Source organism: Procambarus clarkii, chromosome 71 (assembly GCF_040958095.1).
Source record: "Procambarus clarkii isolate CNS0578487 chromosome 71, FALCON_Pclarkii_2.0, whole genome shotgun sequence".
Taxonomy (NCBI): domain Eukaryota; kingdom Metazoa; phylum Arthropoda; class Malacostraca; order Decapoda; family Cambaridae; genus Procambarus; species Procambarus clarkii.
Window position 1 is genome coordinate 12,234,917 of NC_091220.1, and position 24,341 is coordinate 12,259,257.

At 41.5% G+C, this 24,341-nt stretch overlaps 1 protein-coding gene across 1 annotated transcript in view; it reads right to left on the reverse strand.

Annotated features, from left to right (window-relative positions):
• Positions 1 to 474: 474 nt before the first annotated feature.
• Positions 475 to 24,341, reverse strand: part of LOC123745537 (hemocytin) — a 246,400-nt gene continuing 222,533 nt past the window's right edge. The window contains 10 exon segments of the mRNA XM_045726149.2: positions 475 to 1,886; positions 7,668 to 7,823; positions 9,303 to 9,541; positions 9,760 to 9,911; positions 10,306 to 10,458; positions 10,995 to 11,090; positions 14,431 to 14,601; positions 16,279 to 16,494; positions 18,819 to 18,922; positions 19,413 to 19,562. Of these exon segments, the coding sequence (XP_045582105.2) occupies positions 1,696 to 1,886; positions 7,668 to 7,823; positions 9,303 to 9,541; positions 9,760 to 9,911; positions 10,306 to 10,458; positions 10,995 to 11,090; positions 14,431 to 14,601; positions 16,279 to 16,494; positions 18,819 to 18,922; positions 19,413 to 19,562 (1,628 nt within the window). The 3' untranslated portion in view covers positions 475 to 1,695.

Sequence of the window (24,341 nt, forward strand, 5' to 3'; positions counted from 1 at the left end):
TGCACCATGAACCACTACCTGGGCTATGCACCATGAACCACTACCTGGGCTATACACCATGAACCACTACCTGGGCTATGCACCATGAACAACTACCTGGGCTATACACCATGAACCACTACCTGGGCTATGCACCATGAACCACTACCTGGGCTATACACCATGAACCACTACCTGGGCTATGCACCATGAACCACTACCTGGGCTATACACCATGAACCACTACCTGGGCTATACACCATGAACCACTACCTGGGCTATGCACCATGAACCACTACCTGGGCTATGCACCCATGTACCACTTCCTGGGCTATGAACCCAACCTGTATTCTCCATGATGTAGAAGACGTCATATATCTTGCTTAAAAGTGTCTCCCACTCGTAAAAATTATTAAGAAACAAATGGGAAACAGGAGTGCGCGTTTTAAACCCATTGTGATTCTCCTACATAAAATTTGGATACAAATAAACATATACATTGCAGATTTTATTGTCTCAATAACCAATTAGGTTCATACAATATTATATATATATATATATATATATATATATATATTGTTTTTTAATGCTCATATTTTTGTACTTTTATTAATTGCAATTACATCTAGTTAATGTGTACATTAATATATTAACTAGTCCAAATCGGTCGGGTCATCATCAAATATCAACAAGATCAGGCGCAGTTCCGTCATATTATCAGTAAGGAATATGGGACTAGAACCTGGTAAATAATGAACGCCAACATTATTACAGAAGATGGGAGCACGGCTCTGTATGAGGCTGGATACACGACAATCTTGCCAACCACAACAGTTACGTGCTCAAGACCAGTTAAATAATTGCTTCACAGCCTTGCTTTGTTTTCACATACAAGTGTTACCATCATGCTTCATCATTCACATACATGAGTTACCATCATGCTTCATCATTCACATACATGAGTTACCATCATGCTTCATCATTCACACACACATACATGAGTTACCATCATGCTTCATCATTCACACACATACATACATGGGTTACCATCATGCTTCATCATTCACACACATACATGGGTTACCATCATGCTTCATCATTCACACACATACATACATGGGTTACCATCATGCTTCATCATTCACACACACATACATGAGTTACCATCATGCTTCATCATTCACACACATCATACATGGGTTACCATCATGCTCCATCATTCAGACACATACATGGGTTACCATCATGCTTCATCATTCAGACACATACATGGGTTACCATCATGCTTCATCATTCACACACACATACATGAGTTACCATCATGCTTCATCATTCACACACATACATACATGGGTTACCATCATGCTCCATCATTCAGACACATACATGGGTTACCATCATGCTTCATCATTCAGACACATACATGGGTTACCATCAGGCTTCATCATTCACACACACACATACATGGGTTACCATCATGCTTCATCATTCACACACACACATACATGGGTTACCATCATGCTTCATCATTCACACACACACATACATGGGTTACCATCATGCTTCATCATTCATACACACATACATGGGTTACCATCATGCTTCATCATTCACACACACACATACATGGGTCACCATCATGCTCCATCATTCACACACATACATGGGTTACAACATAACTGGTGGGCAAATAATTATTGGCTTAAATTCTCCAAATTATTTCTGAAGCAGTTCAAGGGCCTTGTGTCCTGCGGAGGTTTCAGCACATAGTTGACATTGGCACTCCTCGATGTTGTCATATTCATTAGTGATGTTCTTCCCAGACTCACACTGCAGCTCTACCGATATCTTGGTCAATACAGAAGGTTTGCAACACTTGCATGTAGACACATGCACTGCTTCTTCACCTAAACGATAAGATATTTATTTTAATTGTATCCATTTAAAAATTGAGCTGGACTTACAAGACTTTCTATATATATACACATTATTTCAGTTTATTATGTACTGGGCACTATGTAGTATTTATTAAACAAGGTCTGTAGTTATTTTTGTAATAATTGTAATTGTAATTATTTGTAGCACTGTATATAATATTGGGTGTCATTATACTTGAGCATGACTGATGTTGACTGATGACAGTCAACATCAGCATGACACTGATGTTGACTGTGAACCATTCTGCTCACAACACTGAGGTCACCTGGTCACAACACTGAGGTCACCTGGTCACAACACTGAGGTCACCTGGTCACAACACTGAGGTCACCTGGTCACAACACTGAGGTCACCTGGTCACAACACTGAGGTCACCTGGTCACAACACTGTGGTCACCTGGTCACAACACTGAGGTCACCTGGTCACAACATTGCCATCACCTGGTCACAACACTGAGGTCACCTGGGCACAGAGACCAAGTACAATGACATGAAAATAGCCTTATCAAATAATTGATCTAAACAGATAAGCAGCCATGTGTACAGACATGTAAAACATTGTACTGTGTCAAAGCCCCTTACTTACGTGTACCATAGGCAGCCGATTCTGTTGAGTGCACGCTATGCTCCTCACTCTACGCTGTATTTCAGCCCTTAAACTACCGCCAGATGATGCAGATCACCACCCACAGGCAGCTAAGTACATGGAGTCCAAGCATGTCATAGCACAATCAAATTAACCAACCCAAATCGACTCATTCCATTGCAAACAAAATTCAAAACAATCCTCTCTGGCTGTGAGTACCAGTGCATGCTGCCCGCCTCTGCCCACCACCGCGCTGCCTGATGCAAGTTTCCACCACAACATATACTCTAGTCATTCTCGACCTATCATGTCTCCCAGGAACAGGACTGTGCAGGTAAATAAGAGCAACAAAGCCCCTACAAGGCATCCATCCCAACAAATACTGACAGTCATCATGTTTCTCCCTCTGGAAGCTCTGGGGCCTGTGGCGGTGGTGCTGCTCTCTCCTCCACCCCATTGAGCCAGGGAGCGGTGTCCTCTCAATCCTCTCCTATTACCATTCTTACATCCCAGTTTACGAAATTCAAGCGTGCTTCTGGTCCCTCACCGGATTTCCCTAACTGGGCCGAGAATCAGTGGTTCAATAAGTTGTGCCCAGTCCTTGAGGCTCAAAATACGATCATCTCGAGTCTTCAAACTGAGAATCAAGTGAACCGCGCGAACCTCCATCAACAACAACAAGAAATAACCCACCTCCGCGAGGATATTAGAAACTTTAAGGCTAGCCAAGATCAACTCCAGTATGACTTGAATAATCTCTGTGAGGAAAACATTCGTCTGAAAACTGATGAAGCCATAAAAAAACAAGAGGAAGCTCTCAGCAAAATGACTGCATGTATCAGTACATTATCCGCACAACGTTCTGTCTCCCAGGATGAACAAGATCAGCAAAAGCTGCTTGACTCTGTAGTTGTGTCGTCCCAAGATATTCCTGTGGAAAGTGAAGGTGAAAAGTGTATTGAAATAGTTCAGACTCTCTTAAAAAACGAATTGCAGGTCACTCTAAACAAAACAGACATTATTGCTGCCTACAGAGTAGGCAAAAAGAATCCATCAGGACAAAACCAGCAGAAAATTCGCCTGAAGCTGGCTTCCAAGTCCATGAAATCGCATCTTGTACGGACAGCTGCATCCCAACGACAGGGAATCTACATCAACGAGTGTTTGACCAGAAAAAGACAGCAACTCCTCTACCACCTGCGTCAAATCCGTCATCAAAACCCAGATGCGATTCATCAGTGCTTCGTTAGAGATGGCGTGATTAAAGTGAGAAAGACTTCAGGAGGTAAAATGTTTACAATTGCTAATGAGGATAACCTCAACACTTTTCTCTCCCAATGTGGTTTGTCTCACCTTATTATCACTCCCAATGAGTCAACATAATTAACCCCCTTGTCACCTAGTGCGGCCTAGGTATCCTAAGTCTCTTTGTTTCACTTTTTAAATTAATTTTTAATTTACTTTATACTAGTCATTTATTGGACTTAATTAACTGAGTGCTTTAATATTTCTTTAGGTCTTATTAATTACAGGATCATAACTAAACTATTTATAGTTAATAATCATTAGCTTAAATTTGCCTATGTTTATTATTCAACTTTTTTCTTTGATTTCATTTATTACCTAGGTTGCCTAGCCTCGCCATACTCCCTTACTCCATTGTACCCCTGGCTTTACCTGTGTCTCAAAATGCAAATTATTACTTACAGTGTACCTGAGAGTACTTGTAAGCAATCTACCTCATTTTTCTTTTTTGTTCATTTTGTGTTTGTTTTGTATAGTCTTGTTTATATCTTGTATAGTCTTGTTTATATATTTTTCTCCCCCTTTTATATCAAAATTCTATTTTGTAATTGCCGTTCTTGCCTTGTTTTCCTGCAACCAGCCTTTTTATGCAGACAAGTATAGACCCAGAACTAAACCTCTTATCCACTATCTATGACAATCATCACTTTAATGATCAAAATTGCAGATATTTTACAGCACATGATGTAAACAATGTATTGACACATAATCACAATATCTCTGTAATCAACTTGAATGTTAGATCTCTAGGTAAACACTTCGATGATGTTAGTGCCTTGATTGAAACTTTTGGCAACAAATTCTCTTTTATTATACTTACTGAAACGTGGTTAAAAGAGGATACTACACAACTCTTTAACATGCCTAACTACTCAGCAATTCACAACTGTCGTCAAATTCTGAGAGGTGGTGGTACTGCTCTTTACTACCACCAAGAACTAACATGCTTAAAAGTAATTAGCACTAGAGACTGCTGTGGGGGAGTATATCTTCGCTAGTTTCAGAGTCAAGGGTGCTGAGTCTGTCCTGTCTGTGGGTGCAGTCTATAGAATTCCTAACACTAACGTGTCCGAATTCAACTCAAACCTTAGAAATCTAATACTAGATAACAGACTGAACAAAAACCATCTTATTATCGCAGGGGACTTTAATATTGACCTCTGCGAGCCTGAACACCCTACTGCTGTTAGCTTCCTCAACTGTATGAATTCCTGCTTCCTCATATCCTTAATCACTAGACCTACTAGAATCACTGATAGTACTGCCACGACTCTAGATCACATCTAGACCAACAAAACCTCTCCGCTTACTTCAGGTATAATCACCGATAGCACTAGAGACCATTACCCCACATTTCTCTTAACTAACATTAACAAACCGCCTCTAGAGACAAGGGAGTTAAGCTTTAGGCTGCACAATGAAACTCCTATAGGCAATTTTATAACTGCTGCTGCTAATGTCAACTGGGAGTCCGAGTTAGGTAACATAGGGGACATCAACCTAGCAGTGCAATCTTTTCTCTAAAAAACTCTTAGCCTTTATAACACCCACTGTCCTATGATAACAAAACAAGTCACAACCAAAAGGCTAAACAATCCTTGGCTTACAAAGGGAATAATTAAATCCATTAATAAAAAACATGACCTTGAGAAGAAGTATAGGTTAGGAACCGTCTCCAAAGAATTCTCAAAGAATTACTCATTATTGCTATCTAAAATAATTAGAGCCAAAACTAAATACTATGAAGATAAATTTACCCAAATAAAGAGCAACATTAAAAAGCTTGGAGTACAATTTCACAAATATTGGGATCAAAGAAGATTTTAAATAACAAACCAACACTCCTGTCCAATAACGATGGTCAGTTTTCAGCTTCTGATTCTGCTATTGAGTTCAATAGGTTCTTCTCTTCCATTGGGTCATCCCTTGCAAACGATATTCCATCTTCCAGTACTAAGGTTAGGGACTATCTTACAGGTAACTATCCACAGTCTCTGTACCTAAAGCCTACAAATTCCACTGACGTCAATGAGATAATCCTTTCCCTTAAAACCAAGTCTGGTGCCCTTGAGTAGATACCAACTTTAATTTACAAAAAAGCCTCCAGATCTTTAGCCCCTGCTATTGCATTGCTCTTCAACAAGTCACTTGAACTCCAAACCTTTCCAGATATTCTAAAAAAAAGCGAGAGTAACCCCTGTCCACAAATGTGGTGATCTCACAGATGTTAACAACTACAGACCTATATCAATCCTGCCTAACTTATCAAAAATATTTGAAAAACTAATCTGCAAGCAGCTTTACTCTTATCTAGCCAAACACAGTATACTTAGCTCTTGTCAATATGGCTTCAGACCCAAAAAAAGCACTAACGATGCACTTATTAGTATGATTAACTTGATTCATGCAGCTCTTGATAAAAATGAGTTCCCTGTTGGGTTATTTGTGGACCTGCGTAAAGCTTTTGACACTGTCAACCACCAAAACCTTCTTCTTAAATTACATTATTATGGAGTCAGAGGACACTCCCTGCAATACCTCAAATCTTACCTTACTGTCAGGCTCCAGTATGTTTCTGTGAATAATCCAATTTCTCCCACCCTACCCATCAACATCGGTGTTCCTCAGGGCAGCATACTTGGCCCTCTCCTCTTTCTCATTTACATTAATGACCTTCCAAATGCCTCCCAACACCTCAAACCAATTCTATTTGCTGACGACACAACCTTCATTTACTCCAGTCCTGACCCCCTTACTCTAAATGCCACAGTGAATACTGAGCTAAATAAAGTCCATCTTTGGCTAACTGCCAACAAACTCACCCTTAACATTGACAAAACTTTCTATATTCTGTTTGGCAATAAATCCTCTAATCAAATAAATCTCAGGATAAACAATACCCAAATTTGTAACAAAATAGATGGCAAATTCCTTGGCGTTCTCATTGACCACAAGCTGAATTTCCAAGGACACATTCTAAATATATCAAAAAAAGTTTCAAAAACTGTTGGCATTCTTTCTAAGATCAGATATTATGTACCTCACCCTGCCCTGGTGACGTTCTATTACTCCCTCATCTATCCATATCTCAACTATGGTATTTGTGCTTGGGGTTCTACTACCCAAAATCATTTACGTCCTCTAGTTACTTAACATAAAGCTGCTATTAGGACAATATCCAACTCTGGCCCCAGACATCACTCGGTACCCTTACTCAACTCTCTGAATATGTTAGATATTAAGTCACTGCACATTCTCTCATGTGTATTATACATACAGTATATAAAATGCTGAACTGTAATGCCAATCCTGACCTCAAAAGCTTCATTGAAGGTTGTAACAGAACCCATGAGCACCACACCAGAAACAAATACAGTTGTGATATTCCAAGAATACGACTTAATCAAACTAGAAATGCTCTACAAATCAAGGGACCCAGAATGTGGAATGATCTTCCCAATAATGTTAAAGACTGTACCTCTCTCAACCAGTTTAAGATAAAAACTAAGCACTACCTAATAAATTCCCTGTAACCTACTTTACCCTTATATTGTCAACCTATGTGTTTTTTTAAACAACGCTGTTTGTCGACGTAATTGTATTTGTGCTGCTTTTTCTGCCATGTAATTCCCCCCCTTTATTTTTATTTTTATTTGTTCTCAACACATTTTATACTTTAATCTCAATTAGTATTAAGTTTTAGTCTTTAATGTTTTTCCTGCCCGAAACGCTTTGCGTAATAGTGGCTTTAGGCATTGTACGTACTAGCTCTATCTATAAATCTATCAATTTTTGTAAAACCGCTTGTATGTATGTACTTTACCTGAATTAACATTTATTTATTTATTTATTTACTTACCTTGTAGTTTGAAGGCGGTGTTGGAGTTACACTGACCGGAACACTGCATAACCTTTTCCACAGCATAAGAATTTTTACATATTCCAGAAACCGGGTCAGATATCTCAAAGATGCCCACAGTTTCTTGGGGAGGCATTTCCTTTGGCTCACACTTTCCTAGAAGTCATAATTTTGTTATAAGAAATAACAATTCATCACAATCTATTTGTCTATCATTCACATCCAATTGTATACCAAATACAAAACATTCACAAAAAGTGACAGAAAAGTTGGGTAAACCTCTTCATTTTTAACTTATTTAATCAGAGGTAAACTAAGACTATTAATGAAAAGTGTAGATTTCTTAGTAATCTTTCCTATTAATGTTTTTACTGTTGTCCCCACTTTCATGTTCTCAAACGTACTCTTTGTGGCCAGAACCCACTAGCTGTAAAGTTAGAGCTCTCTCACTGCTAGCTGTACTGTATGTAGAGCTCTCTCACTGCTAGCTGTACTGTATGTAGAGCTCTCTCACTGCTAACTGTACTGTGTGTAGAGCTCTCTCACTGCTAGCTGTACTGTATGTAGAGCTCTCTCACTGCTAGCTGTACTGTATGTAGAGCTCTCTCACTGCTAGCTGTACTGTATGTAGAGCTCTCTCAATGCTAGCTGTACTGTATGTAGAGCTCTCTCAATGCTAGCTGTACTGTATGTAGAGCTCTCTCACTGCTAGCTGTACTATATGTAGAGCTCTCTCACTGCTAGCTGTACTGTATGTAGAGCTCTCTCACTGCTAGCTGTACTGTATGTAGAGCTCTCACTGCTAGCTGTACTGTATGTAGAGCTCTCTCAATGCTAGCTGTACTGTATGTAGAGCTCTCTCAATGCTAGCTGTACTGTATGTAGAGCTCTCTCACTGCTAACTGTACTATATGTAGAGCTCTCTCACTGCTAGCTGTACTGTATGTAGAGCTCTCACTGCTAGCTGTACTGTATGTAGAGCTCTCTCAATGCTAGCTGTACTGTATGTAGAGCTCTCTCAATGCTAGCTGTACTGTATGTAGAGCTAGTTGTGCTTGCGGGGGGTTGAGTTCTGCTCTTTCGGCCCGCCCCTCAACTGTCAATCAACTGTTACTAACTACTAATTAACTTTTTTCCCCCCATACCCATACACACCCACGAAGCAGCCCGTAACAGCTGTCTAACACCCTGATACCTATTTACTGCTAGGTAACAGGGGCATCTGGGTGAAAGAAACTCTACCCATTTTGTTTCTTGCTGGCGCCGGGAATCGAACCCCGGACCATAGGATTACATGTCCAGCATGCTGTCCACTCAGCCACAGGTCCCCACAGTTGTGTTTTATATATAGTGTTAACGAGGTGTATAACTTAACTATGACGTTTTAATGTTCATATCAGTACAGGTTTCAGACCCCACTGACTGAGGTGGTGGTGTTTAAACCATCTGCTCTCCTCTCTCCAGTCCTTTATATTCAAACTCGGAAATGTCACTTATCCTTAACTCTAGGTGCAAACAGCAATTATCTGTCAGTGTTTTGTATGTAAATTAAAATACAAAATAAATCTATGATTAGATTTCAAACCTTCTTATTATTCTAAATGATCGTCTTAGGCAAAGACAGTGGAGACTTACCTTCTGGCTCCACACTGCACAACTGGCAGCAACCCAAGTCGTCCATATATATGTTTTGGTGAGGACACTCAGGGTTAAAGTAGGGGCATCGTGTCTTAGCAGCGACCAGTGTCGGGACATCGTTCATCAACTCACAGCTGTACTGGTGACAAAGGTCGTCGTTGACCCACTGGTCGCCCACGGAATATTCTGTCCCATTGTCAACACAACTGACTTGGACACACTCTCCGCAACAATAACTGCTGGGGGAAATTAACAATAATTGTTTCTGGGGAAAATTACAACAATCAGATAACCATTTTTTCATTGTGTGTAGCGTACTGGCAGTTATAATTTTAAAAGAATCTCCATGAATGCTGCCTAAGAAATATCATATAAAAGACACTGTATGTAAGGTTAAAATTAACAGTTAATAAGTACTTTATTGTCTTTATTTACAAAGCATGCAGACACTTGCCTGAGTGTTGCTGGCTCTCTGTAAACTGAACCTAAAGCACATTCTCTATTGCATGTTATCTCATGCTCATGGCGCATGATGTTATCCTCAGCATCCATCACACAGCTGATGTTAATGCATACATCATTCGGATCTTGAACCTTCTCCCCCACCTGTGACAGCAACATGTAATAAAATATAAAATACAAGTTTTATTCAAATCAGTTAACAAAAAATGTATTTATTAGTTTTTGTTTAGACAAAGTCAGGAAAAGCATATTCCTAACAGTTAGCGGCCAAAGGTTGGCTTCTCTACTTTGGTCATGACAGGGCAGAGCATCTCATTGAAACTTTTACAATACTTAACAATTTGGAGGATGTTGATCCAGATAATTTCTTCAAAAGGTCAGATGTAACACAAACAAGAAGCAACAATTTCAAGCTCAACAAGCCACAATGTAGGACTGAGAACAGATGCTTTTTCATCCACAGGGTTGGAACTCCTATTATGCATAATCCATCTAAGTGATGGACCTGAGCTATCCAAGACGTGATGGTGTTGCTTACTTGGATGAAGGTGCCGTTGAGGAGACAAGCAACTTTGGAGTAGATGGGGCAGCAGGCCACAGGGTCGATGGTTCTGTTGAAGACGTAGCGGTCAAACTCCTCGTCACTAGGCTCCATGCACTGAGTCTTCACACTCTCCACCTGAATCTGCTCCTAAATAATTTCAACGTTAAGTATATTAGGCCTGATTAAAAAAGATCTTTCGTAATGTACAAAATATATTAAATGACATAATAAAACATTTTCATATAGTTGATGAGATAATTTAAAGATTATTATGGATATACCACATATATATATGCATTATATATGCATGTATATACCATATATATACATGTATATACCACATATATACTGTACATGTATATACCACATATATACATGTATATACCACATATATACATGTATATACCACATATATACATGTATATACCACATATATACATTTATATACCACACATATACATGTACTGTATATACCACAGTTAAGTATATCAACTCATTATGAATGGGGTTTTGTAATGAAAAATGTGTACAATTTAAATGAATTAATGCCATTTTGATATTATTCGCAAGATAAAATATCATGTGAATATGAGATAGATACCGCATGTCTATTAAAGGTTTAACATGCACACACGTATATATTAAACCCAACACAGGCTAAGAAATGCATAAAGTTTACTTACATGGTCATCGATGGCACACGTATAGGTGGTACAGTGGTCGTCTGACTCCCAGGTCTCGCCCACAGTCTTCACCTCATCCCCGACAGGACACCCCACCTACCACAGTGTACACGCTTATCATTAACAAAGTTTTCAAAGTTTTGAGCCAAATAATTGTGTTGTTGAGAATACCACATATATACATGTGATAAGTGATACATATGTGGGAACCCATCCTTTTAAAATTACAAGGGCTTATAGAAACTGTTGGGTCGAACCTTCCCATATGTTCGGTTGCATAAAAAAATTTCCCATTTTGTAACATTCATTTTGTAGAGAGCACAAAATATAAACTAAAATGCAAGCTTATGCATTCCTAACCTTACTTAAGTACGTAAATATACTATATTAGTCTTAAGAAAGAGTATATTTGGCATACAATTGCTAGGTCAGGTCAGGTTCATTCAGGTTAGGTTAATTCAGGTCAGGTCAGGTCATGTCATATTAGTGTCTTTAGTTACATTTCCAATTTTGTAGAATACCATTTTGTGAACCTTTGGAGGTTCAACAGTATATTTTATTACATGTGAACACTCAGTTCATGTAAGTACTGCCACTTTTGGAGGACGGGATGACGCGTGGTTAAGCCAGACTGGCAGTTGAATTGAGACAAGTCTATGCAACAGTCCCTGATAATCTTACCGAGCACAACTGCTTGTAAAACTTGTACACAAATCAACTGAAGGTAGAAAGACTGAGCCATAGAGCTACAGATAAACTCCAACCCAACTAGGGTAGTACAGCTAAGTTAAGTAATTACTCGCATACACACACATTCACATCATTTTCCCCCTTCCCCCTCCACCCCACACTCATCCCAACCTCCATTTACACTCCACCACCCCCACACACACCTTTACCCCATTATATCCCCCTTGCCCCCACGCACACATTCACCACATCATCTTCCCCCTCCCACACACACACATCATTCACCACATTATTCCCACCCCCCCTCCCACACACACTCACACACTTTTAGTCAGTATAATTGTACAAACTTGTTGCTAGGCAAGGAAGTGAATGAGATGTATGTCAAGTTTTGTGAAATATATGATAAAGGCACAAATTTTTTTATACCAAAACAGAGATGCAGAACTAGGAAACAGGATTGGTTCAATAGAAATTGCAAGAGGGCCGGAGACCACCAGTCTACGTGGTGTAGTGGTAAGACACTCGCCTGACGTTCCGCGAGCACTTTGTCATGGGTTCGTATCCTGGCCGGGGAGGATTTACTGGGCACAAATCCTTAGCTGTAGCCTCTGTTTAACTCAATAGTAAAATGTGTACTTAGTTGTAACAACGATTCTTTGCGGTGGGGATCGTATTCCAGGGACCTGCCTGAAACGCTACGCGTACTAGTGGCTGTACAAGAATGTAACAACTCTTGTATATATCTCAAAAAAAAATAAGACACAAAAATGGAATCAATACAGGAAGAGCCCAACCCCCAAACATACCAGCGATACAAAGATGCGAGAAACAACTACACGGCAGTGAGGAGAGAGGCAGAAAGAAATTTTGAAAAAGGGATTGCAGACAAATGTAAAACAGAACCTGGTCTATTCTATAAATTCATAAACAACAAATTGCAGGTAAAGGATAATATTCAGAGGTTGAAAATGGGAAATAGATTCACGAAAAATGAAAAGGAAATGTGTGAAACATTAAACAAAAAGTTCCAAAGTGTGTTTGTACAAAATGAAATCTTCAAGGAACCAGACACAATAAAATTTCCAGAGAACAACATAGAGCACATAGAGGTGTCTACAGACGAAGTGGAAAAAATGCTCAAGGAGCTAATTAAGAACAAAGCAGTTGGTCCAGATGGAGTTTCACCATGGGTTCTGAGAGAATGTGAACCTGAGCTCAGCATTCCACTTCAACTGATTTTTCAGGCATCCCTGTTTACAGGAGTTGTAGCTGATGTGTGGAAAAAGGCTAACATAGTTCCAATCTACAAAAGTGGAAGCAGGGAAGACCCCCTTAATTATAGACCTGTATCATTGACAAGTGTAATAGTCAAAATATTGGAAAAAATAATTAAAACTAAATGGGTAGAACACCTGGAGAAAAATTATATAATATCAGACAGACAGTGTGGTTTTCGATCTGGAAGATCCTGTGTAACGAACTTATTCAGTTTTTATTATCGAGCCACAGAGATTTTGCAGGAAAGAGATGGTTGGGTTGACTGCATCTATCTGGACCTAAAAATAGCTTTCGACAGAGTTCCACATAAGAGGGTGTTATGGAAACAGGAAAATATTGGAGGAGTGACAGGTAAGCTTCTAACATGGATGAAAAATTTTCTGACTGATAGAAAAATGAGGGCAGTAATCAGAGGCATTGTATCGGACTGGAGAAATGTCACAAGCGGAGTACCACAGGGTTCAGTTCTTGCACTGGTGATGTTCATTGTCTAAATAAATGATCTACCAGTTGGAATACAGAATTATATGAACATGTTTGCTGATGATGCTAAGATAATAGGAAGGATAAGAAACTCAGATGATTGTCATGCCCTTCAAGAAGACCTGGACAAAATAAGTATATGGAGTAACACTTGGCAAATGGAATTTAATGTTAATAAATGCCATGTTATGGAATGTGGAATAGGAGAACATAGACCCCACACAACCTATAAATTATGTGAGAAATCTTTAAAGAATTCTGATAAAGAAAGAGATCTAGGGGTGGTTCTAGATAGAAAACTATCACCTGAGGACCACATAAAGAACATTGTGCAAGGAGCCTATGCCATTCTTTCTAACTTCAGAATTGCTTTTAAATACATGGATGGCGATATACTAAAGAAATTGTTCACAACTTTTGTTAGGCCAAAGCTAGAATATGCAGCAGTTGTGTGGTGCCCATATCTTAAGAAGCACATCAACAAACTGAAAAAGGTGCAAAGACATGCTACTAAGTGGCTCCCAGAACTGAAGGGCAAGAGCTACAAGGAGAGGTTAGAGGCATTAAATATGCCAAAACTAGAAGACAAGAAAAAGAGGGGATATGATCACTACGTACAAAATAGTAACAGGAATTGATAAAATCAATAGGGAAGATTTCATGAGACCTGGAACTTCAAGAACAAGAGGTCATAAATTTAAACTAGCTAAACACAGATGCCGAAAAAATATTAGAAAATTCACTTTCGCAAACAGAGTGCTAGACGGTTGGAACAAGTTAGGTGAGAAGATGGTGGAGGCCAAGACCGTCAGTAGTTTCAAAGCGTTATATGACAAAGAGTGCTGGGAAGACGGGACACCATGAGCGTAGCTCTCATCCTGTAACTACACTTAGGTAATTACAAAATTAACATTGTCACCCACATACGAATAAAGAAATATATATAGGCTGCCTACAAGTTGGCCGTATTGCAGACGCTCACCTGTACACATTTCCCACAGCACTGGGTAGTGGGTTGGGGTGGTGGTTGATACTGCCAGCCTGCGGGGCAAGACTCCTCACAAGAGTAAATCATCTCTCTCTTCTCCACCTTGCCTTCTGGGGTCTCCACACACGCCACACTTCGACACCCTTCACTTTTATTCTCTCCAACCTGTCAAAACGTTTTTAGTTTTTATATTTATATTCACTTTTAACACACAAGATTTAATGTAATTAAAACATATTACAATGTAAGAAATAACTGTCAGGTTCTGAAAAGGAAAATACCTAATCGAGTTTCATCTGAAACTGATCAATTGTTGTAAATGGCCGGAGATCACATTGTAAAGTCGGCAGACCGTCCTCACGACTAAGTAAATATTGAACTTTTAGAGGTCCTGGTAGTATAGTCGGATTCGTTCTCGACCCACAGTGGAGAATTCCGGGTTTGAATCCCGGGCGGAACAGAAATGGGTGTGTTTCCTATCACATAATGGCCTGTTCACCCAGGAGTTAGTCAGCTTGTTGTGACTTTGCATCCTAGGCAGGGTCAGTAAATCAACCCTGGGGAGGATCGATATAAGCCTAACATGTACTGTGTGTATCAACTGGCTTCCTGTCCCCCAACACAATGAATTATTATTATAAATTATACTGAGTGGTCTGCTTCCCTCGTTAAACCACATGGATTCTTATCTACATATGTGATGTGCTGAATTTTGATTAAGATTCCAAATAGTAACTGGTAGGTATACCTTTGTTGTAAACAGAGAGCATTCTCAAATGCTGTTTTTATATATATATATATATATATATATATATATATATATATATATATATATATATATATATATATATATATATATATATTCAAGCTTAAAAAATATTGTGCTGTATTACTGAGACTCTGGAAAACTTGTTTTCTTTTATGAGCTTTAAGGCCAAGGTTTTCTTTAAAATTAAATCTAGGGTATACTCAAGCAGGCCAGAATTTTATGTTTTCACCTGTCCAATGATTCTATACAGTAGTAAAACCTTACCCAATCTAAAGAAGCATAACATAACCTAACCTTAATCTAATCAAATTAAGGATAGGATATATATAGAAGCACTAATTACCTAGTGTGTTTTGACATGTGTACCACGAAGCTACAATACATACACCCCCTGGGAGGATGTGTGCTAGTGTGTGTGCTAGTCGCTGTACAACAATGTAAGAGCTCTTGTATATAAATAAATAAATAACAATATAAATAAATAATAATTATATGACAGGATAAAACTAAGATGATAAGAAAAATAAAATTTAATTTAGGCTGCATTGAGATGTTGGATAATAATAATGTAATTAGAACCTGGCAGGCCTAAACTATTGTAATCTCGGGCAGGACAGAAATGGTTGGGCACATTTCCTTTCACCTAATGCTTGTTCACCTAACAGTAAACAGGCACCCAGGAGTTAGTCAGCTTGTTGTGGGGTTGCATCCTGGGTGGGGTCAGTAATTCAGCCTTCGGGGGTGGACCCGGTAAATGCCTAACGTGTATGAATACTGTCTGGCTTCTTGTCCCCAGTCACAATGAATTAATTATATGAATTAATAAAAGCCTGGTAGGCCTATACTATTGTTGAGAGACAGGAGACATGTCAGGATTGTCGAGGTTCATCTAGCCAAAGACAAGGCTGAAAACATACGTAATCGATGTACAAAAGTGGCGGAAACAATGAATTCACCGTTATGTCAGATACACAAAGCAACATAAAAGTTAAGTTAAAGACAACACAGGAAGAGTATATTGTGTTACAGTTAAATTTCACATATGATAAGAACAAGCATGGCAGATGACTTACTTCAATTATATCTCTGCTATCAATACAAGCAATCCTCTTGATGTCAGGGCAGCACTGATTTGGTGTTGGTACACTCTCCAGCTTGTACTGGTCGTGGTCTGGGAGGGTATTGAGGAGAGGACAGATGTTTTGGACACACTGGTGGTGAGGGTGGCCGTCAGAGTCCAGCAAGCACTCACAGTTTAGGCACAACCCGTCACTCCACTTCTCACCAACCTGGCCGAGGAAACAGGGAGTCATTTCACTGAGGATTTGAGCAATTTGTGTAAAATAGCCATGAACTGTTTTGCTCATAATTAAGACATATAATACACAGTATATAGAATAATTATACACAATATGTTACCACTGTGACTGTAACGATATTTCAATATGGCTGCAGTGAATAGCTAAAACTATGTATTATGGATACATGTTTCTATAACAAAAATACACCTCTGATTATTGAAAATAGATCACTGTAATGTTTAATGAACATTCACAAAATTCAATATCATTTTATTCAAAATTATGTGAAGAATTAACATTAGAAGTACTGACTTTTTTCTAGCAGTAGTGTGTTGACCATCACTAGCCATGCTCTACTTCCTAGCAGTAGTGTGTTGACCATCACTAGCCATGCTCTACTTCCTAGCAGTAGTGTGTTGACCATCACTAGCCATGCTCTACTTCCTAGCAGTAGTGTGTTGACCATCACTAGCCATGCTCTACTTCCTAGCAGTAGTGTGTTGACCATCACTAGCCATGCTCTACTTCCTAGCAGTAGTGTGTTGACCATCACTAGCCATGCTCTACTTCCTAGCAGTAGTGTGTTGACCATCACTAGCCACACTCTAGTTCCTAGTGGTAGTGTGTTGAACTTCACTAGCCACACTCTAGTTCCTAGTGGAAGTGTGTTGAACTTCACTAGCCATGCTCTAATTCCTAGTGGTAGTGTGTTGAACTTCACTAGCCACACTCTAGTTCCTAGTGGTAGTGTGTTGAACTTCACTAGCCATGCTCTAGTTCCTAGTGGTAGTGTGTTGAACTTCACTAGCCATGCTCTAGTTCCTAGTGGAAGTGTGTTGAACTTCACTAGCCACACTCTAGTTCCTAGTGGTAGTGTGTTGAACTTCACTAGCCATGCTCTAGTTCCTAGCAGTAGTGTGTTGAACTTCACTAGCCATGCTCTAGTTCCTAGCAGTAGTGTGTTTACCATCATTAACCACACTCTAGTTCCTAGCAGTAGTGTGTTTACCATCATTAACCACACTCTAGTTCCTAGCAGTAGTGTGTTTACCATCATTAACCACACTAGTTCCTAGCAGTAGTGTGTTTACCATCATTAACCACACTAGTTCCTAGCAGTAGTGTGTTTACCATCATTAACCACACTCTAGTTCCTAGCAGTAGTGTGTTTACCATCATTAACCACACTAGTTCCTAGCAGTAGTGTGTTTACCATCATTAACCACACTAGTTCCTAGCAGTAGTGTGTTTACCATCATTAACCACACTAGTTCCTAGCAGTAGTGTGTTTACCATCATTAACCACACTCTAGTTCCTAGCAGTAGTGTGTTTACCATCATTAACCACACTCTAGTTCCTAGCAGTAGTGTGTTTACCATCATTAACCACACTAGTTCCTAGCAGTAGTGTGTTTACCATCATTAACCACACTAGTTCCTAGCAGTAGTGTGTTTACCATCATTAACCACACTAGTTCCTAGCAGTAGTGTGTTTACCATCATTAACCACACTAGTTCCTAGCAGTAGTGTGTTTACCATCATTAACCACACTCTAGTTCCTAGCAGTAGTGTGTTTACCATCATTAACCACACTAGTTCCTAGCAGTAGTGTGTTTACCATCATTAACCACACTAGTTCCTAGCAGTAGTGTGTTTACCATCATTAACCACACTAGTTCCTAGCAGTAGTGTGTTTACCATCATTAACCACACTAGTTCCTAGCAGTAGTGTGTTTACCATCATTAACCACACTAGTTCCTAGCAGTAGTGTGTTTACCATCATTAACCACACTAGTTCCTAGCAGTAGTGTGTTTACCATCATTAACCACACTAGTTCCTAGCAGTAGTGTGTTTACCATCATTAACCACACTAGTTCCTAGCAGTAGTGTGTTTACCATCATTAACCACACTAGTTCCTAGCAGTAGTGTGTTTACCATCATTAACCACACTAGTTCCTAGCAGTAGTGTGTTTACCATCATTAACCACACTAGTTCCTACCTGTAGTGTGATGACCAACCCTAACTTCACAGCATTAGTTTTAACTTGTTCTTAAACCAAATCACAAATCAACAAACATTTGGTTGTCCAGAACTTCACCCTTAACCCAATATGAATGTAAACACTAAATAAAGTATAGACCACTAAAATCCCTTTAAATCACAAAGTGTTAATATTAGTTGAGGAGAGTTAACACCTTCCTGCTTGTGAATTATATCCATGAAACTCTCATCTATAGTCTTGTAAAGCCCTTGAGGGTTAGCACAAACAATAGGAAAATACTGAAATAAACAGGTTTAATTATTTACCGGTTGAAGTTCTTTCTTGGTATCATTTCCGAAGCCTATTCTTTGCTCAAACCCGTCATCGCCAACCCGGTACTGATAGACGTATATGCACTCCGTTGGAGGCTCTGAAATTTCAACCATGTGAAAATATCAACTAGTTTAAACATGATAGTTGCACAGGCTTCATACCGTCACCACCATTTAAGACACAAGCGTTAGACTCAAATGTTCACCGCTGATGCGCCACACAACAATACAAAACACATCAGCCTAATGCGACAATGAAATGCAGGTCATAATTACCTGTAGATTCATACAGGTATTTATTTAAAAATATTATCTACAAATATTATTCTAATTAGCTGACCGATCTGATATCTATAAACTAAAAATTAAATAATTTACAATATACTTCCAAAACTTATTTTTTTGTTTGAAAAATTAAAAACTAAATGACCCTCCAGGATTCGAACTCATGATGCCTATGATCACCGCCAAATGAACATGGTATTATGACCACCTTACCTTTGATCGTCTAGATCAATGATCAGATGATCTCACCTTTGAGACAAATCAATGATCAATACATGAGCAGAGATGCAAGCAAGATCTTACCACACGAAGTCTCAGGGCAGCATTCATCCTCCTTGAGCGGCTTCTCTCTTAGAGTGTGGTACTCCGGGCACACCTTCTCGGGACACTCTCCAGTGCAGCGTTTGATATACCTGGAGCAGCATCCGGACTCATCCAGTGTCCACTCCTCTCCTGACACAAGACAACACAGGATGCTCTCAATATCTCTCATACCAAGTGTAACACTGAATAACACTTTGAGTATTCCTCAGTTTACCTGAGGGCTACTATCTCTAGAGACCTTGATGAAGACAAGAAGCCAGCAGCTTGTCATAAGTCCCCCCCCATACACTTGCAGTGTAAACAAATGCTCTAGAGCTACAAATATGATCATGATATTTTACAATGTGTATATGTTAATTAAGCATTACAAATTAAGTGATTATAATATAATTACAATATCTTTCATACAAAATAACTGAAGGTGCTAGAAATAAAAAGGGCAATAGATATATTACATAAATATTATTCTCCCACAAGACACAGCTAGGCCTCATGTAACGTGTGTGTAAAATGTTATTTAATGTTTATAATAAAGTACATTATAAATACAGAGTGAAGTAATTATCAGAAGAAAGTGCAACGCCAAAATGGCAGAGTACAGCAGGCGTTCTCTTGATATGTCACAACGTGTAAAATACAACATGGTAACCAAACCAGAACAGCATGTACTCAAGAAACCTACCTCACCTCACCTACCAAGCCATAGAAAAGATTGATATTTGTGAGCTGTTATTTATCATAGTACTTTGTAATTTGAACATTGGTGACCATAAAGTACAAAATGAGATGTAGTTTCCAGGTTGTACTAATGTACTGTACCACTCAAAAAGTTGTAAAAGTGTACCACTCGCCTTGTTCAAAAGTAAAACCAAAAAACCAGTGTTGAATGTAATGAAACGCCATTTTCTTGGTGTGACCCGAAGGCTCCCCAGGGCTATACCAGGCTGATATGCTAATGTCAGACTTTGCCATCAGTCATGTGTATGGAGTTCTTAGGGCCTACTGGGGACCATGACCAGAACCTGGCCCCCACTCAGAGAGGCAAGGGGAGCAATGCTACAGAAATTCCCTGTCTGGTTAGAAGCATTCTATGTCTGCCATCAATCAGGTCAAACATCCAGAAAGGTAAGCATCCCAAAACAAACCCCTATTCTGGTGAAAATTGCTGCTAAAAGCCAAAGTAGTGGATAGAACTCCCCAACAGAAAACAAGCAAACAAGTATGACATCACACGTCACCGCGCTGCTGCGCTGTCTGCGCAGCTCCCCCTCCTTGGGAGGGGAAAGGGGGAGCCCCAGACCACTCACGCCGGCTATCCACCCATCAGTTCTTAGACTGGATGTCAAAACACGTGAAAAAATGCCGACCAGAGGGAGGAATGGTTGCCGGGGGAGCCTCCTGGTCACACCCAGAAAACGGCGTTTCATTACATTCAATACTGGTTTTCTGGGGGGAGCCTCGTCGGCTCCCCGGAGCTAACTACCCACAGAGGAAGGTCAAAGGGACATATCCAGGAGGTGAACACCACACACCCTTCAACAGAAAGCAAGACAAATGGCTGCAACCACCAACCCAAGGGGACACAGGCCCGAACGGGCCCGGGAACGACACGAGACAACAAGTAACCAGGCCCCTGTACGACTGCCAAAAAGCCCTGTGCCTGAAGTCAGCAAGGACACGCCGCCAAGACGGCAGCAGGAGCAGCGAATCCCCGAATGCCACGGGCACGGGCAAAGAACACAGGTGGACGACCACAATAACAATAACCACAATAACACAGCGGATGACCCGGAACACCTTCACCCGCGAACAGGGAAGAACGGAACTGGATCAACCCAAAGTGCACCCAGGACACAGAAGCCGCGGGGCGCAAATAACAGCGGTGGGCCGCAACTGAACACAAAACACGATGCACCCTCGGCCCGACCAACCAAGCACCAACAAATCAAGGACCCCCCGGAATGCAGCAGCCTCACCCTGTGCCAGAAAAGAAGGAGACGGCTGCAACTGAACAAACAAAACGCTATGACCGAAGGAGAGTAAGAAACTCAGCGACCTGAGCCCTAGAGGCAAACGCTAACAGGAAAAGAGCAGTCAAAACAAACCCAAATCGAAGGGGCCACTACCAACCGAGGAGAAGAAAAAGCACCAGGATGGCCCAAGCGGCGCAAGAACAGGCCGGAGGTGAAACAATGCATGAGACAGCTTACGAACGGCACAGATGTAACACCAAGACCGAAAGCAAGCCAAAGCGGCTCCGCTAGCGCCACACAAAACGAGGAGACAGTATGCGGCAAGTCAACAGCCCCAACTCCCACTAGAAAAGCCAAGCCGATGCCAACAAACGCAGCCACCTAAGAAGGGACAGAAGGAACAGAAAGAACCACCAAAATATCCCATACTGCCGCCAAGAAAAGCACGCAGGTGGGACACCAACAACGAAGCCACCCGACCACCTACTAAAGGTGAGAGACTCGAGTCAGAACCCAACCAACCCCGTCAAGGTTCATCCAAGCCTAGGAAAAGGCGGAGCCGCAGGAAGATCTCGGGCGCGACCGCTGAGGAGGCAGAGCCGGAAACCCAAGCCAGCAAAGACGAAACTGGAACGTCTGTCGATCAGAAAAACCTCTAACGCGAGCGCGAGACCCCAGAGAAGGAACAGCGCGAGACCCTGAAAAAGCCCACAGGCAGGGCAAGCCAGGAAAACAGGAACCCAAAACTGGCAACAGGAAGGCCAAAAGGAACAAACAAAACACACAACAGCGTGAAGGAGATGCACGAGGAAGGGAAGTGGTGGAAGCAGACCCCACACACAGCTGCAAGTGCAGACCTGACAGAGCCAAGGAGATGTTAGGGAAGCGACAGGGGAAAGGCAGGATGAAAGAGCCAAAGCGCAACCCCAGGCACAAAACTATAGCAAAATGTCACCACACAACATCCCGACACAGCAACAAGTACCACATGTCACTGTGGCACACGTTAGCAATGCACACTCGCACCAGCAACATGCGCCACACGCAACAGGCAATACGCAACATGTAACCAGAAGTAACGTCTCGCGGCGAAGGCAAAGAATGGCGGAGTCTGACTCCAGACAGGGTCAAACGTAGATACGAGAGCCCAGCAGGCCCAGGAACCCGCACACTAAGCAACCGACAGTGGAGAGGCGGGACCAAGAGACAAAGCTCAACCCCAACAAGCACAACTAGGGGAGGACAACTAGGTGAGAACAGAGAATCCAATATTCCATCAATGTTTGTATCTAACCTTGTAAGTATGTACATTACCTGAATAAACATCTGAACTTCAATGTGAATGTAGATGGAAAAGCTAAGCCAGGTACAGCAAGACCAGCAAGGAATGCCGGTCAGAAAGCATGGAAACAAATAACCCAAACAAAGAAGACCCCAGGAAGAAGCACGGAAGGACAAAACAAAATGCCACAAGTGCACTCCAACATGCAACTGCAGTATCAAAACCGCAGCAAAACGTCACCACATAACACTCTAGACACAGGAACATGTACCACACAACAGGCACCTCCACTTACGCACCGAGGAACATGGTGGAGGTGGGGCCCCAAACACAAGCACGAAACCCGCTTGATACCTGCTTGATGGGGTTCTGGGAGTTGTTCTACTCCCCAAGCCCGCATGGGTGGACATGCATAGGAGAGGGACTGGATGGGCACAGTAAGGAGCCACCCTGTATGGGGTGAGATGCCTCCTGCAGTCACCTGCGGGTTGACATCCGAATCGGGAGATTAGGAACAAGAGCTGCCACGTATGGGCCAATAGTAAGGGCCCTGTTAGTATGTTCCATGTACTCATTTACGTATGTACTCCCATTCGTACCCCAAAAAACAAACCTGCGCCTGGACGAAAGAGACGCCAGACTGCATAAACTCGCCTGCAGAACAGTGGCACGGAAGGGTCAAGACAATGTCACAAGGCTGGTGCCGCCCGAGGTGGCCAGGGTATCGTGTACTCGCAGCCGAGAACTGAGAGCACCACCTGCGGAAGCAGGACAGAGCTGCCCATGCAGAAAAGGAGGGGAGAGGCAACGGAGGTGCCCCCTACCTAAAACGCAGGGAAAACCCAGCGTCCTCCCCCATAGCGGTACCTTAGAACACCCCCCAGGAGCAACGGGGCACGGACTGGAGACACGGGGAGGTAGACTGCCCGTGTCTACCAAACAACTTTCTAAGAACTGAACCCCTGGGACATGTACATTCATGGGGACCTAGCAGGGGGAACCACGGGAAGAAGGAAGAGAATCCAGTACAAAGGGGGCAAGAACCAAAGGCAGACCCCCACCAGGTTGGAAAATAAAAAGGAAAAAGAAAACCCCCGCAAGAGGACAGCGTACCCAGGTGGAACAGAGCCGGTCGCTATGATTGGTGAAAACAAGCTGTGCAGTACCCTGTGCCCCTACCAGTGCAAACTGCCCCTTACCCTAAGGCGAGCAAAGAAGACAGAACCCCCATCACACAAAGGGCGGCCGAAAACCAAAAAGTAGATAGCCTAGCAGAAACAGGACCCAAGCAACTTGTGGAAGGTAACCCCAAGCCCCAAGGACAGTACTTACAGGGCACCTAGGGAAGGCAACCCTAGGCGCATGCAGCCCGAGTACTGGATACTCACTCCCAGCTCTCACACCACCTAGAAGACAGACACCACACTCTAGGCACAGTGCTGAAATAACCGCTGGAGCCGGAGCACACAACCAGTGCCTTTAGCATCAGTCAAAGAACTGATGGGTGGATAGCCGGCATGAGAGGTCTGGGGCTCCCCCTTCCCTCTCCCAGGGAGGGGGAGCTGCGCAGACAGCGGCGTGTTGACGTGTGACGTCATAATACTTTGCTTGTTTTCTGTTGGGGAGTTCTATCCACTTGTTCGGCTTTTGGTA